Consider the following 24,633-nt stretch of genomic DNA (forward strand, 5'->3'; position numbering starts at 1 on the left):
TGCGCACCAGGAAACTGTCAGCATAGTTCTTCCGAATCCACAAGCTCGTCAGAGCAAGAGAGACGGGCAACTTTGCCGCAGGATCATACTCCAGTGCCCGATCATAATAACGCTTTGCTAAATGAAGATCAAAAGGAAGCCCCTGTCCATGCTCGTGCATGTATCCAAGGTTGAACGTGGCTTGAGCATTGGACTGCATGTGGGCATGATTGTAAGCCTCTGCAGCACGTTCATAGTCTCTCTCAGTACCCTGCAAGAAAGAAAAGAAGCAATAACAAACTCAGGGTGCATGAACCAAAGATCGTCTTTAGTGAGTTAGAAGTCTCCAGCCTTCACCATTACCCGACCATAGTAATATGCATCCCCAATCAGCAAAGCAGCATGTTCGTTGCCCTGTTCAGAAGCTTGCCACCACAAAGAATGTGCACGTTGGTGCCTTTCTGCATCTGTGCAGAATCCAGATTCTCCCATGCACATACTGCGTTCCCCATATTTGTCAAGAATCCAAGCAGCATTGCTCTGTGCCACCTCATATCCAAGCTCCGCCAATCTTGAGTACAGGAGGAATGCTCTGCCCACATCACCTTTCAGGTAAGACTCTAAAGCCCACCTTGATAAGGAACTCCAAGGCCCTCTCTCTGCAACTAATTTGTACAATGCAGTAGCCTGAAATGACAAAAATTCAACGAATAAACAACATATTATTTAACAGGAGAACTGTGAAGGCTGAGTAGTGAAATATTTCCACCAGAAGAAATTACGAAAGATCAAATGGAGTAGCAGGTTGGAAGGCTGTATAGCAGAATGTATAGGATTTAGCAACCCCTGATCAGAGACAATATCAAAGATCTTACAAGAAGAAAAAATGACTTGGTTATGACCCATGAGTCTAAACCGGAGGCAGTGGAATGTTAAAAAGAAAATGGAGGTAGTGGATGATAAAATGGTTGATTAGATTTGGGGCATAACAAATAACGGTTATACATTCAATCTTTAGCAAGGTATGGCAGTTGTGATAATTGTTATATGTAATAAGGATAATGCGGTGGTGGAACATGTGGTAGGGCTATGGATTTGAATATTAGTATCATATCAGCTGATACGGTATCGTATCCGTATCGGCTGATACATATATGGTGCCATGCTGGCCCATATCCACACCAGTACGGCCGATACAGCCATAAAGGTCCTAATTTGAATCCTTTTCCAATCCTCTCATTGTTCCTCTTCTTTTTTCATTTGAACTATGGACGATGCTCAAAAAGTCATTTTAGACTAGAACTAGGACTACTTTAGGGATCAAAACAAAAGAATTTGAGTGACATTTAACAAATTGAAGCAAAATGGACCATTATGGGAAAAATCAGAAATGGGGTAAACCATCACCTTTTTCATATTTTCATCTTCTTTCTGTTGTATTTCAATGTAATGGGCCCTAATTCACCAAATCATGCTTGATTTGTGTTCATTTAGGGCCCACTTAGTTGACTTTCAACTGGTCAAGCTGGCAGACAAAGATGGCTTCTTATCAAAGAATAGTATGATATAGCATTAGCATATACATGTCCTAAATGCGGAAATAAAAAAGAAAAAGGATAGATTTTTTAATATCTCTTCTTCTTTTTTCCTTTTTCTGGTAGTTTTCATTAACTCTTTGGCTTAAAAAAATTGACTGACAAGGGCCAATGCAAGCCAAAAGCGACATGCAATGACCACGTTGGATCATTTTTCGACCAGGCCAATAGGCCCCCTAATACTGATATTCAAAATCATGGGTAGGGTAGATTTTCCATTTCCATTACATGCCCGCTTTTGGGGGAGTATTTTAAATGGGCACTGACAATAGTCTATATGAACCTAATGATCCAAGGGTACGGAATGAATTTTGGGATGAATTCTTAGACACCAACAATGGATGGAAACTTCCATGGCGTGTTAAGGGAGATTTCAACACCAGATATCCTTATAAAAAGCTAGGGAAGATCTATGGAAACTAGGGATTTTGTAAAGTTAGGGTCATAGGGTTGAGGAATATTGGGATTTTGGTAGAGGGAATTTAGGGCTTTTTTGCAAAATTAACGTTATAGGGTTTACAGAAATAGGGAATTTTGAGAGAATTGGTTTTTGAATTGGTGAATCCAACAAACAAATGAAAATAATAGTAAAAGAAAAAGGAAACCCCAAGGCATCACACCAATAGGATTTCTAGGGCATCACAAAGTAAAATTTAAATGACCCGCAGGAATAAGATTAACAAAACTAAAAACTTCGTTCATTCATAAAAAATCATCACCATCTAGTTCATATGTATGGGTATGCATTTATATGGCCCATACAAAATCCATAACTAACAAAAGGCCCAGAACAAAATCCTATTAATCCATATGGACTTTATTCTATCTCAAATTGCAAATAGAGAAATATTCTAGAGAAAGAAATTAAAAACAACAAGACAAGACTCCAAATATAATCTAACTCTTTTTAAATCAACTGCGTAGGCCATTGTACAGGCCGCATACACTGTATGGTTGTGTATAAAATCATTCGATGTCATTTAAAAATTTGATTTTACTTAGATCACTATAAATATAAACTAGTTGAGGCTTTTTTCACAACTGTATGGGCCGGATGTGCTCTATGGTTGTATATAATATACAATGATAATGGTTGTATGTTTCTGTACAGTTGCATATATGCATTAAACGAAGTGTATGATTTATCTATATTAGAGACCTATGGAGTTGTGGTGTTGTACACAGTGTTCGAATTATCTCCGATATTATCTTTATCTCTAGCCCAGCGATACTGATAACACTAGTAGCGATACCGAAAATGTTGGTAGTATCAAAAATTCTAGGTATTAGTAATGTACCGAAGTATCAATATCGCTAATGTAATCGTTAATATTTTCAATTACGTAAATTCTAGGTGTCACTTGTATTGCCAATGCATCAATATCGCCAATATTTTTTACTATGTAAATTCCAAGTAATGCTTGTATCATAAGTGTATTGATGATATTTCAATAATATCACCAACGTATTGATATCATTAAAATTTTGTTTGTTAAAAAATTTAAATAAAAAAAAATTTATTTCAAATTTTTTTCATGGGCAGATGGTTGTTTGTAGTATTTAATTTTTCATTGATAATATTGATATCTCGATATTATCGATATCGCAACATGCGAGATATTGAGACCACAATCTTTTGTTTCCTTTCCAATTGTTGATGATTTCTTGGTCAAATATCATATGTTGTTGATATTTTGTAACATTGATGGATGTTTGGATGGAAGGTTGAATGGTTAAATTGGTCGGAGGGGATGGTTGGACTGATTTCTTACACTAGCACATGCTTTTAAGGTCCCATTAAATGGAAACTTGTTATGTGTACATTCTTTTTGTAATTATTTTTTTTTTTTTTTCTAAATATGCAAATATGTACACTTTAACATCTCCTGAAGTTTCGCTGAAAATTCCACCGTTTTTCCTATGTTTCCCCGCATTTCCGGTTATCAACGATATTATTGGCGATATCGATATTGTTTCCATATCCCTGGCTAGTGAAACTTGTAGTGATACCGATACTTCGAACACTGGTTGTACATACATACAAACACCCCAAAAGATGCCTCTGTTATGTATAGAAGTCGTCTCAAGTCTACAGCCAAACTTGACGGCCCCACAGTCCAACCAGCATGGTCTGAAATATCAGTATTTGCTGTTGCAGCCACATACTGGCTGGTACAGATATACGATGCAGTGCTGAATTCCCAGCTGGAAATTTTGGCTCGTAAAAACCTGTACCAGCACCATCATAGGCATGCATATTGGCCTATGATGGTGACACATATAAACGCCCATTTTTGGGTTCCTTTTTCACACTTTTCACTCCTGCGTTCTTCATTTAGATGCAAAGGCTTTCTTACAAACAACTTTTTGACCAAATCTAGCCCTAGTTTGAGATCAAAAAATGAGTCTAGCGCAATTTTTTTCCAACTTTCACCATTTCACCAAATTTTCAGCGAAATTTTTTAATTTTTATTTCAAATGTTTTTAAAATAATGCATGAAAACTGAAAACTACTATAGCTCTATAGATTAATGCACAAAATCATCTGCTTAATGTGTTTGGAATTTCATTGTATTTTTAGCCATTTTCTAGATGTGTGACTATTACTATTCATCTGACTACACATTTTCATCTCAAATTTGTTTCTTGGAATTGTTGTCCTAAGTATCTTGAACATAGATCTAGCATGTATGGCATCAATATTATATTTTAAAAAAATCACTTTTTTTTCGCATTTTCAAGCCATTTTTAGATGAATAGTAACTGCTTTGTAGTCTTATACACACACACACACACACACACACACACACACACACACACACGGAAATGTTACTATAAGGTAGACCTCATGGGAACTTCCCATGAGGTCGAGCTGTGTGGACCCCACCATGATGTGTCGAACATCAACACCGTGCATTTGATGGGTCCCTTTCAGGTTATGGGATATGCCAAAAATCAGCCATATACAAAACTCAGGTGGGCCATACCATCTAAAACCATGCGAAGACATGCCTAAAACATATAAAAGCACTTGATGGGGCCCACTTGAGTTTTGGATGCCGCTAAAACTTGGTCTGACCCCTCATCCAAGTGGGACAAACACAATGGATGGGCTGGATTTGTGAACCACATCTCAGTGGGCCCAATAAATGATTATAAATGTTTTAATGGGAGGGTAACCCATCTCAACTACAGTATGTGGTGTGGCCCACCCAAGTCATGGATTGACTTGATTTTTAAGCCCGTGGCCCACCATGGAATGGTGCATCTAGCTGATGGGGTAGATGTTGGACACACATCATGGTGGGGCCCACACAGCACGACCTCGTAGTACCATTTCCAATATATATATATATATATATATATCCAGTTGATGTAACAGATTTGAATCTAGATCCATGATGTATTTTATTTTTTTTTCATTTTAATGCCTTTTGCTGATTTTTTAAAGTGATTACATACTGAGTACATTTAATGTTATCTTTTTGTATAATGTATTATAAATATATATATATATATATATATGAATAACCATTCTTATTAGAAGATGCATTTATTTTGTTTCTCCATTGTACATTTGTCATATGTATATTGTTTATGTACTAAACAAGCAGTTTTTGATTATTTGTTATGTTTGGTGTTTTAGTAATTTTACAGTTTGCAGAGTTGACTAGTTGCAAACTTATGGTCTTGTCGGGTGGAATGGGGCATAGTTGTATTCAGTGTTTTCGGTAGCGCTCGTAGCGTACACTTATGTAGCATAGCATAGCTAAAACGCTACATAGCGCATGCAGGTAGCGTAAGCTACAGGGCATGTAGCGTAGCGTATGCTACGTGAAATCTCCTCTCTTTTTTTCTTTTTTTTTTTGTTTTTTCTTTTATGCTAGTTCAACACCTATTCTAAAATAGTGGTGACTCATCCCCATCACACATGGCACTACATTAGATCAATCTGGACCATCTAAATTGTGGTCCATATCATGGATAGACCACTTGGATCAATCCAGACCATCCAAATTGTGGTCCATATTGTGAATTTGTGATACTTCAATTTAAAATAAAAATAAAAATAAAAAAAGGAGAGATAGAGAGAGAGAGAGAGGTTAGATCAATCTGGACCATCTAAATTGTGGTCCATATCATGGGTAGAGCACTTAGATCAATCAAGACCATCCGAATTGTGGTCCACATTGTGAATTTGCTATGGTTCAAGTTTAGAGAGAGAGAGAGAGAGAGAGAGAGGTTACACTTAGAGATGTCTGAAGGCAAAGAGATGGACAGATTTTGCATGGAAATGTGGTTGATGATCCAAAATTGCAGTAAAAAATAGGGCTGAAAGTTGGGCAGGTTCAACCTGATTGACCCGTGATTAGGGGTGTACATCGAGTTGAACCGAGTCAAGCTGGCCTCAGCTCGACTCAGCTGGGCCACTAGCTAACCTCAGCTTGAACTCGGCTCGGCTCGGTTCGATCAGCAGCTCAGGCCAGTTCGAGCCTAGTTCGAGCCAAGATCGAGCCGAGTTTGCCATGGCAGCATTTTCACAAACACCTGGACTACACCTTCAAAATCTCACTGTATTTGAGACAACAACAATGGTCTTACAGGTATTTTATCAAACACCTTCTAAGCAACAAAAAAATCAAGAAAAAAAGGGTGTTGGTTTCATATACATACCTTCCTTGCCACCAACCACACTTCTTTGAGTCATTTCATCAAACACTTGGTGAGCAACATCAATATCAAAGTAACCGAGTACCAAACTGGTTCGATCCGAGTCGAGTCGAGCTGGGGCTGGCTCGAACTCATTTTCGAGCTTAAAAAATCAGCTCAACTCAGCTCGAACTCAGCTTCAAACCGAGTCAAATCGAGCTTTTTCGAGTAGAGTCAAGCGAGCTAACCGAGCTAGCTCGGTTCGTGTACACCTCTACCCGTGATCGACCTACCATTGGGTTGGGCTCGGGCAGGATATATCGGGTCCGGTCTTGGGCTTGGGCAATACAAACACCAACCCGATAAAACTTGGGTTGTGCTCGAGTTGAGGTCTCGGGTTACCCGACCCAACCTGATGGGGACATCTCGCGCACACGCACGCCCTCCTTACGCACGTACGCAAGGAGGAGGGCCCCACCTTTGATCTGGATCGATGACGACATCCATGGAGGGCCTTCTAGTTAGATGATTGTGTTTTGGCTCTTTGGGGTGGACCCGATCATCATGTGGATCCCATCATTGGATCTCATGATTGTAGCCCACTATCCTAGGTGTCTAGTACTTTGAGTTTTGGTTATTATTGTTGTTAGGAACGTCATGGACGGTTTAGATTGCTTTGATTAGTTGTTATTTGTGATTACTTCGTCTCTAAGTCATAGGATGCGCACATGGTGCAGCTTTAGGGTATAGGGTTTTCTATAAATAAGCACCCCTTGTAGGGTTTTTTTTCATAGAAGATGATTAATAAAATTCTGCGTTTTCCTGCTTCTCTAATTCTCTGAGCTGTGGAAACTAGTGTTATAAATAGCGGTAGCGTGATGCATAGCGCTCGGCCCTCTATAGCGTGTAGCGTAAGCTACACGATATTTCTATTTTTTAATTTAAAAAAGGACAAATATAATAAATAGTGAAAAAAAGGGGAAAAAATATGCCTAAAAGATAATTCATTTTATCAATTATAAGCATGTTCAAAAAAGTTATTAGTTATCATTTATCAAAAGCCAATCCACATATATAAGCCAAATCAAATAATTATCACATCAACAACTTTCTAAGCAAACCACTTTAATTAATAATGTCTAATTGAAACCACAAGTCACAATTATGAAAAGACATAAAAATCCCATAGGTTAAAAGTATCAAGTACAATACAAGTATCACATTCCTCAACATTAGAAACAAATAAAACATGAAGAAATAATTTTAAAAAAAAAACTAAAATAGTAAAAAAATACATTGTAGCTCACGTTACAGACACTACGCGCTACGTAGCTGTAACGTACGCTACAAAGCACGCTACAGGGGTTTTACGCTATTTGGGACGCTACGTAGCACTACAGCCACGCTATGCTACGAGCGCTATTTGAAACACTGGTGGAAACCTAACTAGGTGCGAAACCCTCCTTTCTTCGAAGGGCTAAGTACCGTGGTGCGAAGCCACACCCATCCCAAATCGCCCCCCATCTCCTACTCTCCATATTTCTCATCTCCTACAGTCATCCCCTCATCAAACCCACCCACGTTTGCAGCTAGTCTTTCCCCTACAATAGATTTTCAGAATCTGGCCCTGCAGAAGGGCTGAAACTTCGGCGGAGCACCGTATTCAAACCGATCATCTGTTTGGCCTGAAATTTGGAAGAAAGGTAGCCCATCCCTGGCCGAGCAGGCCCTAGCTGGCCGATTCCAAATTTGTGGGCCCCACACACGTGCGGGCTACCATCCACGCACGTGCGTCAGGCTGGTTTGTTGTCCACATGTGCGGGCTGATCACAGGTTCCCTCTCATCTTTATTTCACTCCTCTTTCGCCTTGTTTCTATAACGCTAACCTTAGATCATCTCAAATCCCAAAGTTCTATTCTACTTTTGCAAACCCTAAGTTTTCCCGATTTGAAACATGTGAATTCCTTAGATTGGGAAATAATCATTTGCATGTGTGGATGCATTCACTCTTCTTTGAGCATTGTTTGATCTATAATTTTCAATTGATCCAGCCCTAACATGTGTAGGCTTGGACCTTGTAGATTCCCCTCGTTGAATGCTTGACTTTATGTGGGATGTCGAATTTTTATGTGATTGTTTCTAAATTAGTATGATCTAAAGCCTGAAATCTAGCATATCATATTTAATTTTCATGTCCTGCATCAAATTTGGTATCAGAGCTTAGGTTTTCCATAGGGGATTGCATTGCATGTTTAGGGTTTAGTCTACTCGCGTTTATTTTGCATTAAATTTCATCATATAGGATTGTTTAGGACCCATCATTCACAACATAGACTGCTGAATTTTCTATTGTCAGAAATTCCCCAATTTCCATTTCTGAATTTTCTATTAACAAACTGTTTGGACAGTTATCTTGCTGGAATTTTAAGAGCATTGCGTAGTTTCCCTCATATAGAGTCCTATAGGAGCATTTAGTTTCATTTAGACGCATATAGTTGCATTAGAGAACCTTTGAGTTGAGTGGGTAGTTGTATGCCCACACGTACTGGTCGCGGCTTTGGGTTGCACCCTGCACTAAACATGGAGCAATTACAAGAGTCAATGGACAACATAACCTGACAGTTTGAGTCTTAGGGTAAGCGCTTGGAACAACGTGTTGACCAACGCTGTGATCAGCTTAATATGCGAGTAACCCAACTAGAGACCTCTGCCTGGGCAAACCCCGCCATTGGGTAAGATGCCCAATCTTAGATAGGTGGTCAGGAGAATAGACAAGGGAATGGGGGTGGCAGAAGAAACAGACATGGGCGTGCACCCGTGAACCCACCCCGCGAGGGGCATCATGATCATTATAACCCAGATGCGCAACTCCTCAAGGGAGTTAAGAGTAGAGGCCCCTACGTTTAATGGCCACTTGGGCCCTAAAGCTTTTCTAGATTGGTTGGCGGATATGGACCCCTATTTTGAGTGGTACAACATGTCGAATGCCCGTCGAGTCCGATTTGCCAAGATGAAGCTTGTGGGCCGAGCAAAGAGAATTTGGGCTACTGGAGTGAAAGAAAGAGAGGTTGAGGAAACCCCCAATAGTCCACTGGGGAGAAATGAAAGAAACTCTTAAGGAAAAATACCTCCATTTCTCTTATCACTTGAGGTTGGTTGAGGAATCGAAGTCCAAGTCTAAGGCCCCGTTTATTAAATCTGAAGTCTAAAGACCGAATTTGAAATCTGAAGCCTGAATCTGAAATCTAAAGCCTGAATCTGAAATCTGAAGTTAAAAAACTTGTTTGATAATTATGGCTGAAGTCTAAAAATTAAGTACTGAATCTAAAACAAACTGTTTGATAACAAACATCTTAAATGTCTGAAATATGTTAATTTGACACATTTGCCCCTATCTCTAGTTTGGAAATGTTTTACATTATAAAGAAATTATTTCTTATTAAATGAAAACAAAATCATTATATTTAACTCAAAAACTAAAATATCATCATAAGGACCTCAATTCCTCTTAGCGGGAAGATTGTCACTATGTGTTGTATAGGATTGAACACCAGTAGCAACAAAACCTTCAAATAAGGCCCACCTTTATACTTATATGCTATCTAAACCGTTTATAAGGTCATTCCCAATTGGATGAAGTGAAAACATATTGATCCAAAACTTTTGTGGCCTATTTAAGTTTATTTTCCATCCTATATGTTCATAAGGTCACAAATACTAGTACAAAGAGGGAAAAATAAAAAATAAAAAAAAAATCATTTTGATCCAAAACTTCTGTGACCCCAAAAAGGGTTTCAATGGTAGACGTTCAATCCCCAGCTGCTTTCTGCAGCTTATTTTTCGTCTCAAGCTTTAATACGAGCTCGCCAAATGGATGGACGGTTTGGATATAACACATACCTCATGATGGGACCCAAAGAACTTGCTGATGTCAATACAACAACTATATAGCCGGTGTGAGGTACACCAACCAATCCGCATCCTACTTGGACGCGGATTAGCTACTAACAGGTTGAATAGCGAGACTCGCTACTGAAGTGACGTCATCAAGTTCCATGGGCCCACTATGATGTATGTGCTTTATCTACACCGTCCATCTATTTGGAGATTTAATTTTAGAGCATGAGTTAAAGAATGAGGCAGATCCAAATATGTAGTTGACCCCACCACAAAAAACAGTGGCGAGATTGATGCCTACTGTTGAAACCTTCCTAAGGCTCACCATGATTTTTATTTGAAATCCAACCTGTTCACGAGTTAACACAGACATGAAAGAAGGGAAAAAACAAATATCAGCTTGATCAAAAACTTTTGTGGCCTATTTAAGTTTTTAATGGTGGGCGTCACTCTCCTCACTGTTTTCTGTGGTGACGTCCACTGGAGCTTTGGATTCGACTCATTCTTTGGATCTTTACCTAAAATTATATTTCCAAATGGATGGGAGATGTGGATACAAAAAATACATCATGATGGAGCCCACGAAACTTGGTGACATAACTTCAATAAGCAAGTCTCGCTACTCAACCTGTCAGTATCCAGTCCACGTCCGGGGAAACAGATTGGCTACTCCCCTGCCACTAGCCAATGGCTGATGGTCGATGCTATGCGGGCGCCACCATGATGTATATCCCAATCTCAAGTGGACCACATTACAGGAAAACAGTGTTGAATGAACGTCGACCATTAAAAACTTTTTGGGTGCCATAAAAGTTATAGATCAAACTGATCTTTGTTTTTTCCATTCATCTAGGTCTATATGACCTAACCAACAGATTGGATGTCAAATACACAGTACATTGGGCCTTAGGAGAATTTTAATGGTGGATATCCAATCACTATTATAGGAAAACAATGTTGAATGAACATCGACCATTAAAAACTTTTTGGGGGCCATAAAAGTTTTGGATCAAGCTGATCTTTGTTTTTTCCATTCATCTAGGTCAATATGACCTAATCAACAGATTGGATGTCAAATAAACAATACATTGGGCCTTCGGAGAATTTTAATGGTGGATATCCAATCACTATTGTTTTCCCATGGTATGGCCCCCCAAAGATTTATATTCCTCTCATTTTTGGTATCAAGCCCTAAAATGATCTTTAAAAATGGATGAATCACATACATCATGGTGGGGCATAAAGAAGTTTCACAGGTTAAAAGTTGATTTTGTATTGCGCAAACAATTTAAAGAGAAGAAATTGCCATGGCAACTTGAAAAGGGATAATTTTGGAAGCAAAAATTTTTCTTTAATGAAAAATTCACTGAGCCCATTCCGCATTCAACATTAAGCCAGACTCCTATCACGGAAAGAATTCAGTGAAAAACCACTTAGCGCTTTCCTTCTTCCGCGTTAACGAAGCATTAACAAACACCACTAAACACGGAACAATTTCCCAATTCTGCGTTAAGTGCAAAAATTCAACGTTAACAAACAGGCCCTTAGCCTCTCCATATTCTAAATACCAAAGACTTTGAGCAAGACACTGAGTCGGACTTCATGGTGTACGTCCTTATGGCTAGGGAAAGTGCATCAGAGGATAGCGCAGAGTTACCCATTGAGGCAATTCCGATAGTGGATAAGTTTCGTGATATCTTTCCCGATAATCTACCAGATGAGTTTCCCCCTATGAGGGATATACAGCACGCCATTGATTTAGTCCCCGGGGCGACACTACCAAACCTGTCTGAGGTGGTCAATAAGAGTCTAAAAAATTTGCTCAGGTGTTTAGTGGGGGAGCACACCGGGACGTGAAACACTGCACTACCTATCGCCGAGTTTGCATTTAATAGTTTAGTCAATAGATCCATAGATTTAAGTCCCTTTGAAGTAGTTACTGGTTATAAACCTAGGAAGCCTATTGATCTTGTCCCTATATCCCTGTCCTATAGGCCACCAGCGTCAGCAGAGTCCTTTGCACATCACGTTCATTCATTGCATCAAGAATCAAGCGAAAGATCAATACTGGTAATGAACATTACAAAATTTCTGCTGACCAACATAAAAGATTCAAGGAATTCAATGTAAGGGACTCTGTGATGGTCCACATCAAGCCAGAGCGGTACCCTCACGGAGCTGTTCGTAAATTACACGCGCGTGGTGCTGGACCATTCAAAGTTATAAAACGAAACGGTCTCAATGTGTATGTGGTAGATCTTCCACCTTCTATGGGAATTAGTTCCACATTCAATGTGGAGGATCTAATTGCATTTCAGGGGACCACTGATACATTGTCTAGCCTGTCACCTAACCATCCTGATTCCCCAGACCTTTCCCTTAATCCATGTCCCCCTCCCGACCCATCTTCCCAACCTCTACCTCTCATACCTACCATTCCCATACCCAGAGAAGAGATAAAGGATATTCTGGACCATCAGATAATATCGACGTCAGATGGCGGATTTCAAAAGTTCTTGGTCAAGTGGAAGTCACACCCAACTTCAGACAGTATGACATCTTGGAGCAGTTCAGGAGTTTTGTTTTGCCAGTGAAGAAATCTTCGCAGCCGGGGAGAGTTGACGGGGACATCTCGCCCACACGCACGCTCCCCTTACACACGTACGCAAAGAAGGCCCCACCTTCAATCTGGATCGATGACGACATCCATGGAGAGCCTTCTTGTTAGAAGACCGTGTTTTGGTCAAGGTGTCCTGTATCCGTTACGATACGGCCATATCGGCCGATACATAACGGTAACGGCCGTATCGGCCGATACATAACGGTAACGGCCGACATTGTTACGCAATACAGGGCGACTCTACCAAACCTGTCTAAGGTGGTCAATAAGAGTCTGAAAATTTTGTTCAGGTGTTTAGTGGGGGAGCACACCAGGACGTGAAACACTGCACTACCTACCGCCGAGTTTGCATTTAATAGTTTAGTCAATAGATCCATAGATTTAAGTCCCTTTGAAGTAGTTACTGGTTATAAACCTAGGAAGCCTATTGATCTTGTCCCTATATCCCTGTCCTATAGGCCACCAGCGTCAGCAGAGTCCTTTGCACATCACGTTCATTCATTGCATCAAGCCAGAGCGGTACCCTCACGGAGCTGTTCGTAAATTACACGCGCGTGGTGCTGGACCATTCAAAGTTATAAAACGAAACGGTCTCAATGTGTATGTGGTAGATCTTCCACCTTCTATGGGAATTAGTTCCACATTCAATGTGGAGGATCTAATTGCATTTCAGGGGACCACTGATACATTGTCTAGCCTGTCACCTAACCATCCTGATTCCCCAGACCTTTCCCTTAATCCATGTCCCCCTCCCGACCCATCTTCCCAACCTCTACCTCTCATACCTACCATTCCCATACCCAGAGAAGAGATAAAGGATATTCTGGACCATCAGATAATATCGACGTCAGATGGCGGATTTCAAAAGTTCTTGGTCAAGTGGAAGTCACACCCAACTTCAGACAGTACGTGGCTCACTGAGGAGGAACTTCAGAGACTTGATCCTGACATCTTGGAGCAGTTCAGGAGTTTTGTTTTGCCAGTGAAGAAATCTTCGCAGCCGGGGAGAGTTGACGGGGACATCTCGCCCACACGCACGCTCCCCTTACACACGTACGCAAAGAAGGCCCCACCTTCAATCTGGATCGATGACGACATCCATGGAGAGCCTTCTAGTTAGAAGACCGTGTTTTGGTCAAGGTGTCCTGTATCCGTTACGATACGGCCGTATCGGCCGATACATAACGGTAACGGCCGTATCGGCCGATACATAACGGTAACGGCCGACATTGTTACGCAATACAGGGCGACTCTACCAAACCTGTCTAAGGTGGTCAATAAGAGTCTGAAAATTTTGTTCAGGTGTTTAGTGGGGGAGCACACCAGGACGTGAAACACTGCACTACCTACCGCCGAGTTTGCATTTAATAGTTTAGTCAATAGATCCATAGATTTAAGTCCCTTTGAAGTCGTTAGTGGTTATAAACCTAGGAAGCCTATTGATCTTGTCCCTATGTCCCTGTCCTATAGGCCACCAGCGTCAGCAGAGTCCTTTGCACATCACGTTCATTCATTGCATCAAGAATCAAGCGAAGGATCAATATTGGTAATGAACATTACAAAATTTCTGCTGACCAACATAAAAGATTCAAGGAATTCAATGTAAGGGACTCTGTGATGGTCCACATCAAGCCAGAGCGGTACCCTCACGGAGCCGTTCGTAAATTACACGCGCGTGGCGCTGGACCATTCAAAGTTATAAAACGAAGCGGTCTCAATGTGTATGTGGTAGATCTTCCACCTTCTATGGGAATTAGTTCCACATTCAATGTGGAGGATCTAATTGCATTTCAGGGGACCACTGATACATTGTCTAGCCTGTCACCTAACCATCCTGATTTTCCAGATCTTTCCCTTGATCCATGGCCCCCTCCCAACCCATCTTCCCAACCTCTACCTCTCATACCTACCATTCTCATACCTAAAGAGGAGATAGAGGATATTCTGGACCATCAGATAATATCGACGTCAGATGGCAGATTTCAAAAGTTCTTGGTCAAGTGGAAGTCACGCCCAGCTTCAGACAGTACGTGACTCACTGAGGAGGAACTTCAGAGACTTGATCCTGACATCTTGGAGCAGTTCAGGAGTTATGTTTCGCCAGTGGCGAAATCTTCGCAGCCAGGGAGAGTTAATGGGGACATCTAGCGCACACGCACACCCCCCTTACGCACGTACGCAAGGAAGGCCCCACCTTCAATCTGGATTAATGACGACATCCATGGAGGGCCTTCTAGTTAGAAGACTGTGTTTTGGTCAAGGTGTCCCGTATCCGTTATGATACAGCCGTATCGGCCGATACGTAACGGTAACGGCCGACACCGTTACGCAATACGGGGCGACTCTACCAAACCTGTCTGAGGTGGTCAATAAGAGTCTGAAAAATTTGCTCAGGTGTTTAGTGGGGGAGCACACCAGGACGTGAAACACTGCACTACCTATCGCCGAGTTTGCATTTAATAGTTTAGTCAATAGATTTAAGTCCCTTTGAAGTAGTTACTGGTTATAAACCTAGGAAGCCTATTGATCTTGTCCCTGTCCCTGTCCTATAGGCCACCAGAGTCAGCAGAGTCATTTGCACATCACGTTCATTCATTGCATCAAGAATCAGGCGAAAGATCAATACTGGTAATGAACATTACAAAATTTCTGCTGACCAACATAAAAGATTCAAGGAATTCAATGTAAGGGACTCTGTGATGGTCTGCATCAAGCCAGAGCGGTACCCTCAGGGAGTCGTTCGTAAATTACACACGCGTGGCGCTGGACCATTCAAAGTTATAAAACGAAACGGTCTCAATGTGTATATGGTAGATCTTCCACCTTCTATGGGAATTAGTTCCACATTCAATGTGGAGGATCTAATTGCATTTCAGGGGACCACTGATACATTGTCTAGCCTGTCACCTAACCATCCTGATTCCCCAGACCTTTCCCTTGATCCATGTCCCCCTCCCGACCCATCTTCCCAACCTCTACCTCCCATACCTACCATTCTCATACCCAGAGAGGAGATGGAGAATATTCTGGACCATCAGATAATATCGACGTCAAATGGCGGATTTCAAAAGTTCTTGGTCAAGTGGAAGTCACGCCCAGCTTCAGATAGTACGTGGCTCACTGAGGAGGAACTTCAAAGACTTGATCCTAACATCTTGGAGCGGTTCAGGAGTTTTGTTTCACTAGTGGCGAAATCTTCGCAGCCGGGGAGAGTTGATGGGGACATCTTGCGCACACGCACGCTCCCCTTACGCATGTACGCAACGAAGGCCCCACCTTCAATCTGGATCGATAACGACATCCATGGAGGGCCTTCTAGTTAGAAGACTGTTTTGGTCAAGGTGTCCCATATCCGTTACGATATGGCCGTATCGGTCGATACGTAATGGTAACGGCCGACACCGTTACGTGATACGGGCACTCCCCCCCCCCCCCCCCAAAATCCATGGAGGGCCTTCTAGTTAGAAAACTGTGTTTTGGTCAAGGTGTCCGGTATCGGTCGATACGTAACGGCTGTTACGTGCCTTGAAAAATAGGAAAAAATAAATTAAAAAAAAACTAACCTTTTTTCTTTCTTTTCTCCTTCTCCTACTCCTTCTTGGACAGCTGCAGCTGCGGCTTGCGGTGGCCTTCTTCTTCTTCTTCTTCTCTCTCTCTCTCTCTCTCTCTCTCTCTCTCTCTCTCTCTCTCTCTCTCTCTCTCTCTTCTTTCCCTCTTTTTTCTTTTCAATTTCCCTCTCTCCCTTCTTTTTTTATTCGCAGGTGTACCACACACCAACTAGCTGTTGTAGGTACATGTCATGCTACGATGAGCACTGACACTCCTCGAGCTCCAAGTTGTACGAATGGTTCAAAGGAGATCAAAGTTATGTGGGCTCCACAGTGATGTATTTATTATATCTACACCGTTCATCTATTTTTAGAGATCATTTTAGAGCACTACCAAAAAAATGAATTATATCCAAAGATCATCTGGACCACACCAAAAATAGCAGCGGAGAAAATGATTTTCACCGTTAAACAATTTGTAGGGCCCACCGTAACGTTTATTTTCCATCCAATTTGTTCGAGCCTTAAGACGAGCTTGTCAAATGAATGGACAATTTAGATATAACACATACCTCGTGATCAGACCCGAGTGGGCCCCACCATGATGTATATATTTTATCCATGTCGTCCCTCCATTTTGTCGCGTCATTTTAGGTCAGGATCCAAAAAATTAGTAATATCCAAATCTCAGGTGGACCACACCATAGGAAAAAGTGGTTATAGAATGCTCACCATTAAAAATTTCTTAGGGTCCACTGTAATGTTTATTTTCAATACTGACGTGGATGAAGGGAAAACACACATGTCATCTTGATCTAAAACTTTTGTAGCCCCCAATAAATTTTTAACGGTGAATGTTTAATTATTGTTGTTTCTTATGGTGCAGTCCACCTGGGCTTTGGATGTGCCTCATTTTTGGGCTCATGCCCTAAAATTATTTGGCAAAATGGATGGACGGTGTGGATATAACACATTCATCACGGGTGGGGCCCAAAAAACTTTGACATGTGTGCTACATTTCACAATCCAAGTCCCGCCTAATTTGGGCCCTTAAAAAATTGTACATGAGACATATATTAACTTAAAATTTACCAATTAAATTATGGACTGCAATTGCTAACTCACAATGCCAAAATTAAATTGTTTGAATAGTTTTAATTGTTAATTTGTGGACTTTTATTTTTTAAAATAGGGCCTCTTGATTTTTTTTCATGATTCACTATCCAATATATGTCCACCAATTCATAAGTGGGATAATGGCAATAAATTACATGAATTTGAGGCTAATTTGGGGCATAGATTGGTCCTCCAAGTCAGCCCCAAATTGGCAATGCCATCTACCTAAATTTAATTTCATTTTTTTAAAGAACTATTGGGAGAAATGATATCAAATTGTTAAGTATATAAATTAGATATTTAGAAAATTAAATATATGAATTTTGTAGTCAAATTCAAGTTACCTGGTCAAAAATTAATCAGACGATCCAATACAACTTCTCACCAAAGAGTGGACCGTTACACCACCATAAACATGTTCCAATTTATAAATGAATGCATATTTGGAATGCTTAGAATATTCCGGATTTAATCCATATTTTTTTGGCAAAAAAAAAAAATTTGCACCGTTACGGGCCGCTTCGCCCCTGTATCATCGTTACACCCCCATATCCGTATCGGTATCGGAGGGCACCGTTACGCCAACCGATACCGATATGGGATACCTTGGTTTTGGTTCCTTGGGGTGGACCCGATCATCATGTGGATCCCATCATTGGATCTCATGATCGTGGCCCACTACCCTAGGTGATCTAGTACTTTGAGTTTTGGTTATTATTGTTGTTAGGAACGTCATGGACGGTTTAAATTGCTTCGATCAGTTGTTATTTGTGATTACTTCGTCTCTAAGTCATAGGATGCGCACATGGCGCGGCTTTAGGGTATAGGGTTTTCTTATAAATAAGCACCCCTTGTAGGGTTTTTTCTCATGGAAGATGATTAATAAAATTCCGCGTTTTCCTTCTTCTCTAATTCTCTGAGTAGTGGAAACCTAATTGGGTGCAAAACCCTCCCTTCTTCGAAGGGCTAACTACCGTAGTGCGAAGCCACACCCATCCCGAATCGCCCCCATCTCCTACCCTCCATATTCCTCATCTCCTACAGTCATCCCCTCATCAAATCCACCCACGTTTGCAGCTAATCTTTCCCCTACAGCAGATTTTCAGAATCTAGCCCTGCAGGAAGGCTGAAACTTCAGCGGAGCACCGTTTGGCCTGAAATTTGGAGGGAAGGTGGCCCATCCCTGGCCGACTAGGCCCTAGCTGGCCGATTCCAGATTCGTGGGCCCCATACACGTGCGGGCCACCATCCACGCACGTGCATCAGGCCGGTTTGTTGTCCACACGTGCGGGCTGATCAAAGATTCCCTCTCGTCTCTATTTCACTCCTCTTTCGCCTTGTTTTCATAACCCTAACCTTAGATCATCTCAAATCCCCAAGTTCTATTCCACTTTTGCAAACCCTAGGTTTCCCCGATTTGAAACATGTGAATTCCTTGGATTGGGACATATTTCATGTCCTGCATGATGCATCACAACCCGAATCCGATCGATATATAAGTTACTTATAAATTATAGTTGAGTGTGGATCGTCTGTGCTAAAGGCACAAGAAATTATAGTGCCGTCAGGTTTCATTGGTCCACGTCATTTCCAATGACTTAAGCTAACAAGATACACTAGATTTCTCTATCCCAAATAGATTGCGTGCTACACAACATGACTTTTAAAGTAGTTGTCCTATATTTTAGCTTGTTTGTTTACAAAAAATGAAGTTCTTTACGATAAATAACTACATATATAATTAATCAAATCATAGATACAAAAAATAAGTGTGTATTGAAATAAAATAGACCAATGTAATAATGAAAATATTAGCATGTGGCCACCCGACGGAGCCCGCTTGGGTTGGGCTTGGGTTGAGAATTCCCAACCCAAGGTTGGGTTGGGTTGGGTTGGGTTGGGTTGGGTTAGGGTTGAGGGTTGGGCTAGGGTTGAGCACCAACCCGACCCAACATGCCCAACTTTTAGCCCTAGTAAAAAACTCATAGGAATTATGCGTTTTGTACATTTTATCATATTTTGTATTATTTTAGTTTTAAAAAATTATTAAGTATCGTGTAGCTTATGCTATACGCTATGTAGCTTACGTTACATGCTATAGAGGGCCAAACACTACACTATACACTATATAAAACATTGGTTGTATTGTCTTTGTGTTTTTGTTTCCTTAATTGAATTTTACTGATAAACTACTAAGACGAATGTCAAAGCAAGAAAAAATATAAGCCCATCATTACAGCTTGAGCAAAGACAAAATTTACTCTCTTACATTCTTTTACCCAGAGGCCCATTCTAACACCTCTCTTTTGAAATTCCAAACTAGATTTTCCCACAAACCTAGTTTCTTGAGATAGCATCACCTGTTTCGTTCTCCCTAAATATTCCACAGGACCACAAGCAAGACCGTGCGCCAAACTACTGATTCTTCCTTTGCTAGAAACCCAACATGCCACAACCTAAATAGAACGTCTACTAAAGGAGGTGTTACCCAATTAACTTCAAATATTTGCTAGAAACAACCTAGTTTCTATTGTCTTTGTAACTCAATGCTTGAACAAAATAGAGGATGATTATAAAGATGCATGGTGGCAGCATGGGGTTAGAATTGGTGGGAGCATAGAGCATATCTCTACTATATATAATACAAGAAGAGCCGAAAAAATTTTCACACACAATTAGACTGGAGAAAATCATGAATGTTGGGATTTAAAAGGGACATTACAAGGTATTTCCAACATAGATGAGGGATTTGGGGCAGGGATTTGTGGAAACCATAGATCAAATCTCCCCTGTTCGTTTTTTGTTGAGGATTGCTGATTCTATTTAAAGTGATTACATACTAAATGAGTACATATAAATGTTATCTTTTTGTACAATGTATTATAAAAATAAAAATAAAATGAATAACCATTTTTATTAGAAGATGCATTTATTTTGTTTCTTCATTGTACATTTGCCATATATATATATATATATATATATATATATATATATATATATATATTGTTTATTTATTAAACAAGTGGTTTTTGATTATTTGTTTTGGTAACTTCTACAGTTTGCAGAGTTGACAAGTTGCAGACTTTTGGTCCTGTTGAGTGGAATGGAGCATAGTTGTATTGTATTTGGATTTTTTTAACTGAATTTTATTGATGAACTGCTAAGATGAAAGTCGAAGTGGGAAAAAAAATATAACCCCATCATTACAACCTAAGCAAAGACAAAATTTACTCTCTTACATTCTTTTACCCTAAAGGCCCATTCTAAGAATTCTCCTTTAAATTTCCAAACTACATTTTCCCATGAACCTAGTTTGTTGAGATAGCATCACCTGTTTCGTTCTCCACAAGAATGCAAGCAAGACCATGCGCCAAACTATTGATTCTTCCTTTGCTAGAAACCCGACATGCCACGCCCTGAATAGGTCTACTGAAGGCAGTATTACTGATGTAGGACAACTAACCACTTGCTCTAAGAGCTCGAGTTCATAGAGCGTGGCGAATTAATCCCTTTATCTCATAGCCCAGGCCCCACATCCATAGGTTACGTCCTCAGCCGAACCTCCATTGTGGGCCCCAAATCACATGAGTTCCGCCTTACACGGGCCCCAAATCACATGGTTTCCACGGGCCACCCACCTCGAGTGTGCCTCCGCATACCACAGGCCACCCCACTCAAGCCAGGTGTAAAAATGCCCCTACATTAATTACCCAATTAACTTCGAATATTGCTAGAAACAACCTAATTTCTATTGTCTTTGTGACCCAATGCTTTGAATGAAATAGAGGATGATTATGAAGATGCATGGTGGCAGCATAGAGTTAGAATTGGAGGGAGCATAAAGCATATCCAAATTCAATGCAAATTCATGTATTTCCCAAATCCATGGTCTCATTTCCTAACCCCAAATAGGTATCACCCGCATAAAGCCATAAACGCCTCTAATCATCACCATTCTCCCCTCAACCTCGTTTGTACCCTTACTTCTTTAGGGACACTAACCTGCTTGAAACAACACCTGATGCCTCAACGAGGTCACAAACCCACCTGAATCACAAATCAACCTGATTTTTGGGCCCTAAGCCTAGCATGAGTCGATGCATCTGATGGTAGGAGTATAGTTGCAAGAAACATGCAGAGAAGCGGCAAATTTGGCTGCAAGAGTGGTGCAAGCAAGTGGGAGCGCATCTCTCCCTCCCTCCCTGTGTGTGTGTTTGCAGTGTGGACAAGTAAATACCTAGATAATTGCATATGCACAAACGAGTGCAAGCACACATGAGCAAGTTGCTAATTTTATATTATGACCAGAAGCATGTAATGAACAACCAAGGTATTCCGTATCAGTAACAGTGGCCATAACGGTCACCACCATTACCGATACGGGTATCGTCTATAACGGCCGATACAAGGGCATAACGACTGTTACGACCACCGTAACGGTTGAAAATTTTCTTTTGCCCGAAAAATTCTGAAAAAATATTTAGAAAATCAAGAATAATGTAAATATTCCAAATATGTATTCATTTTTTGTTTTGAACATGTTTATGATAGTGGAATGGTCCACTCTTTGGTGAGAGTGTTGTATCGGGCTGTCTAGTGAATTTGTGAACACGATTATATGTATCTAATGTTTATGCATCACAATCAAGCATTAAAACTAGAAATAAGAAAATTTGTATAAAGACCACTTTTTCAATTTATTTTAAAAAAAAAAAAAAAAAAAGAGGCCATTGGAGCTTCTATTCGCCCAAATCACTTCAATCTACGATTTTAATATTTAAAACTATGGTAAGAGTGGTCAAAATCCATTGTAAAATGATTTACGAGAGTTTTTGGAATGAGAAAAGTATAAAAATGGGGAGAAAAAGGATTTAAATAGAAATAAAAAAGTAGTCGTTTTTCGACCACTATGGGGGTAATGGTCGTTATGCCCTGTAACGGCCTTTACGTCCACTGTAACGGCCGATACGGTCCCAAAAAATCAACTGCCCCGTTTCACCCCCGTATCGCATAATGTTCATGACCGTTACCTATACGTATTGGCCTTTACGGGCGTATCGTAATAGATACGGAACACCTTGTGGACAACTGCATATGCAAAAAGTAGTGCATGTAGTCATACAAAAATGAGTGAGGAAATGTAACTAATTTTTGCATGGTAAACATTCTTTTTTCTTTTTCTTTTTGTTTTTTGCATGGCAAACGTTCTTAAGTTACTAATTAGTGGAGGATGGTTTGCAAACTTTATAAAATCCTAGAGCAAACACCATAAATGCAGGTAGAGATTCAGCAGGGAACATCCCAGCGATAAGTACGCCTAATTCCCTATATAAACAGAAGATTAAATATAAGTGAACTTACCATCTGAAGATTCTTTTTGAGGGCAATGCCAGTCTGGAACATCTTTGCCAACTGGTAAAAGGCCTTTGGCTGACCAGCATTAGCTGCAGTTATAAAATGCCTGCATGCTGTCTTCACATCCTTCTTCACACCTATCCCTTTGAGATATAGTACCCCCAGGTTATAATGCCCACCAGGCTCATCATTCTCTGCAGCCTTCTCAAAGTACTCTTTTGCCTGCATAGAACAGATTAGCTTTGAAAAACAACTAATGAAACAGTAGTCTATCTTACAATAAACTTGTTGGGAAACAGTTCCATCAAAATGGCAAAGCAAGAGAACTTGATTTCCAAAAGGACTCGTCAACCCCCCATGCTGCTTCATTACCATTTTTTGATGTACATGTGATTTGCTAGGGGTGACAAGTGCAAGGTCCTGAGGCTCGCCCTCTTCAAACTTGGTCATTTGCTCAGCCCAAGCCCAACCTGTTGCCAGCCAGTACTCTGCCCTTGAATTTTATCAAGAACTCGGACAGATGATTATTCTATGGCTCATCAAGTTAGGCAAGTAGTTTATGAAGTGATCAACGGGCCATGTTCTAAGAAAATATAGCTGCTTCTCTCAGACATTGTCGGTTAAGGAATTGCATCACAATCTTTTTCTAGTAGTAACAATGGAAATTTTGAAGTAGAAGAAATGATAGAGCAGATAGGAAATCTGTTGGCTTTCCTAGGCACATCCAGAAGCCAAAGTTCTTAGATGATCCAACAAGTGCCACAAATTCAAGGGGAAATCTAACATGGCGTAATGAATTTTGATTTACAATCTTAATTCATTTTGTTACAATTTAATCAAATTGTCTTGTACAAGAAGCTTAGCCTTCCACCCATAACTTGCAAGAGAGCAAAAAACACGAGTTCCAAGTATAAGTACTGGATTGCATATCAGTGGGGCAGAAAAACAAGGATTATACAGGCCACATTAGACCTAATTGATGTGAACTTTTTTGCTGAAAAATGCAGCAAATGAAAAAATAAAGGAAAAAGAGGAGACAAGAATCTATCTTTCATTGTGTTTTTGACATGAATAAAGCCATTCTTTCATAATAACAATGTCCGTTGGCCTGACCTGATGAAAATTGACTTCTGGAGTCTTTAACCTCCAAATAACAAAAACGGAACAAGTAAAAAATCATATCTTTCTTTTTTTTTAAAATGAAAGAAATAAAGATCATAAAAAACAATAAAAGTCAACTCAGGACTTGGACGAGTTCAAGAAAACCGGCTCACATTTGACTCAGCTCTGACTTGCCCGAGTCAACTGATTCAGTGATGATCAACCCACCCCAGTCAGTGTACCCAGATGAGCCAAAAGATGAGCTGTGTGTGCTTTTTTAGTTACAAGTTTGGGTGCGATTGGATAATAAAGAGTTATTTGAAACTTACAAGTTATTCGAAACTTTGGGAGTGTGGTGGATGATATACGGTCATTTGCACTTGAAGATGCAGAGTTTATGTTGCACAAATTAAATCAGCTAAACCATGCAGCCAGGCATTGATGGTTGTTTTTTTCAGAGAGAGATAACAGCAAATTTATTAAGACATTCGCACCAAGCACTGATAGGTTATATTATTGATGTAGAAAGGTTAGTTAAAGATGAACTGTTGATTAGCTTTGATGTTAACCATCCATTAGATTTCGAGAAATCGAGCAGTTAAGGAATTATTTATTCATGATTACTATTAAATAAGCAATCTAGAATGGTTCCCAGTTCCCACTATATAAACAGTTCATTACACATGTGCTGCTAGCATAACTCTTATTGCCTCTAGATCATCCATCACACTCTGCCAGAGTATCAAAGTTTTTCTTTGATATTTCTTCCTA

The 24,633-nt window shown here is 40.3% G+C and overlaps 1 protein-coding gene across 2 annotated transcripts in view; it reads right to left on the reverse strand.

Moving 5' to 3' along the window:
• Positions 1-24,633, reverse strand: part of LOC131228002 (ERAD-associated E3 ubiquitin-protein ligase component HRD3A) — a 44,320-nt gene that overhangs the window by 14,786 nt on the left and 4,901 nt on the right. For both annotated transcript variants that reach the window (XM_058223817.1, XM_058223816.1), the window contains exons 3-5: positions 22,768-22,983; positions 343-666; positions 8-250 (exon numbers count right to left, since the gene is read on the reverse strand). In XM_058223817.1, the coding sequence (XP_058079800.1) occupies positions 8-250; positions 343-666; positions 22,768-22,983 (783 nt within the window). The remainder of the gene's footprint in view (positions 1-7; positions 251-342; positions 667-22,767; positions 22,984-24,633) is intronic.

Source organism: Magnolia sinica, chromosome 15 (assembly GCF_029962835.1).
Source record: "Magnolia sinica isolate HGM2019 chromosome 15, MsV1, whole genome shotgun sequence".
NCBI classification, from domain to species: Eukaryota; Viridiplantae; Streptophyta; class Magnoliopsida; order Magnoliales; family Magnoliaceae; genus Magnolia; species Magnolia sinica.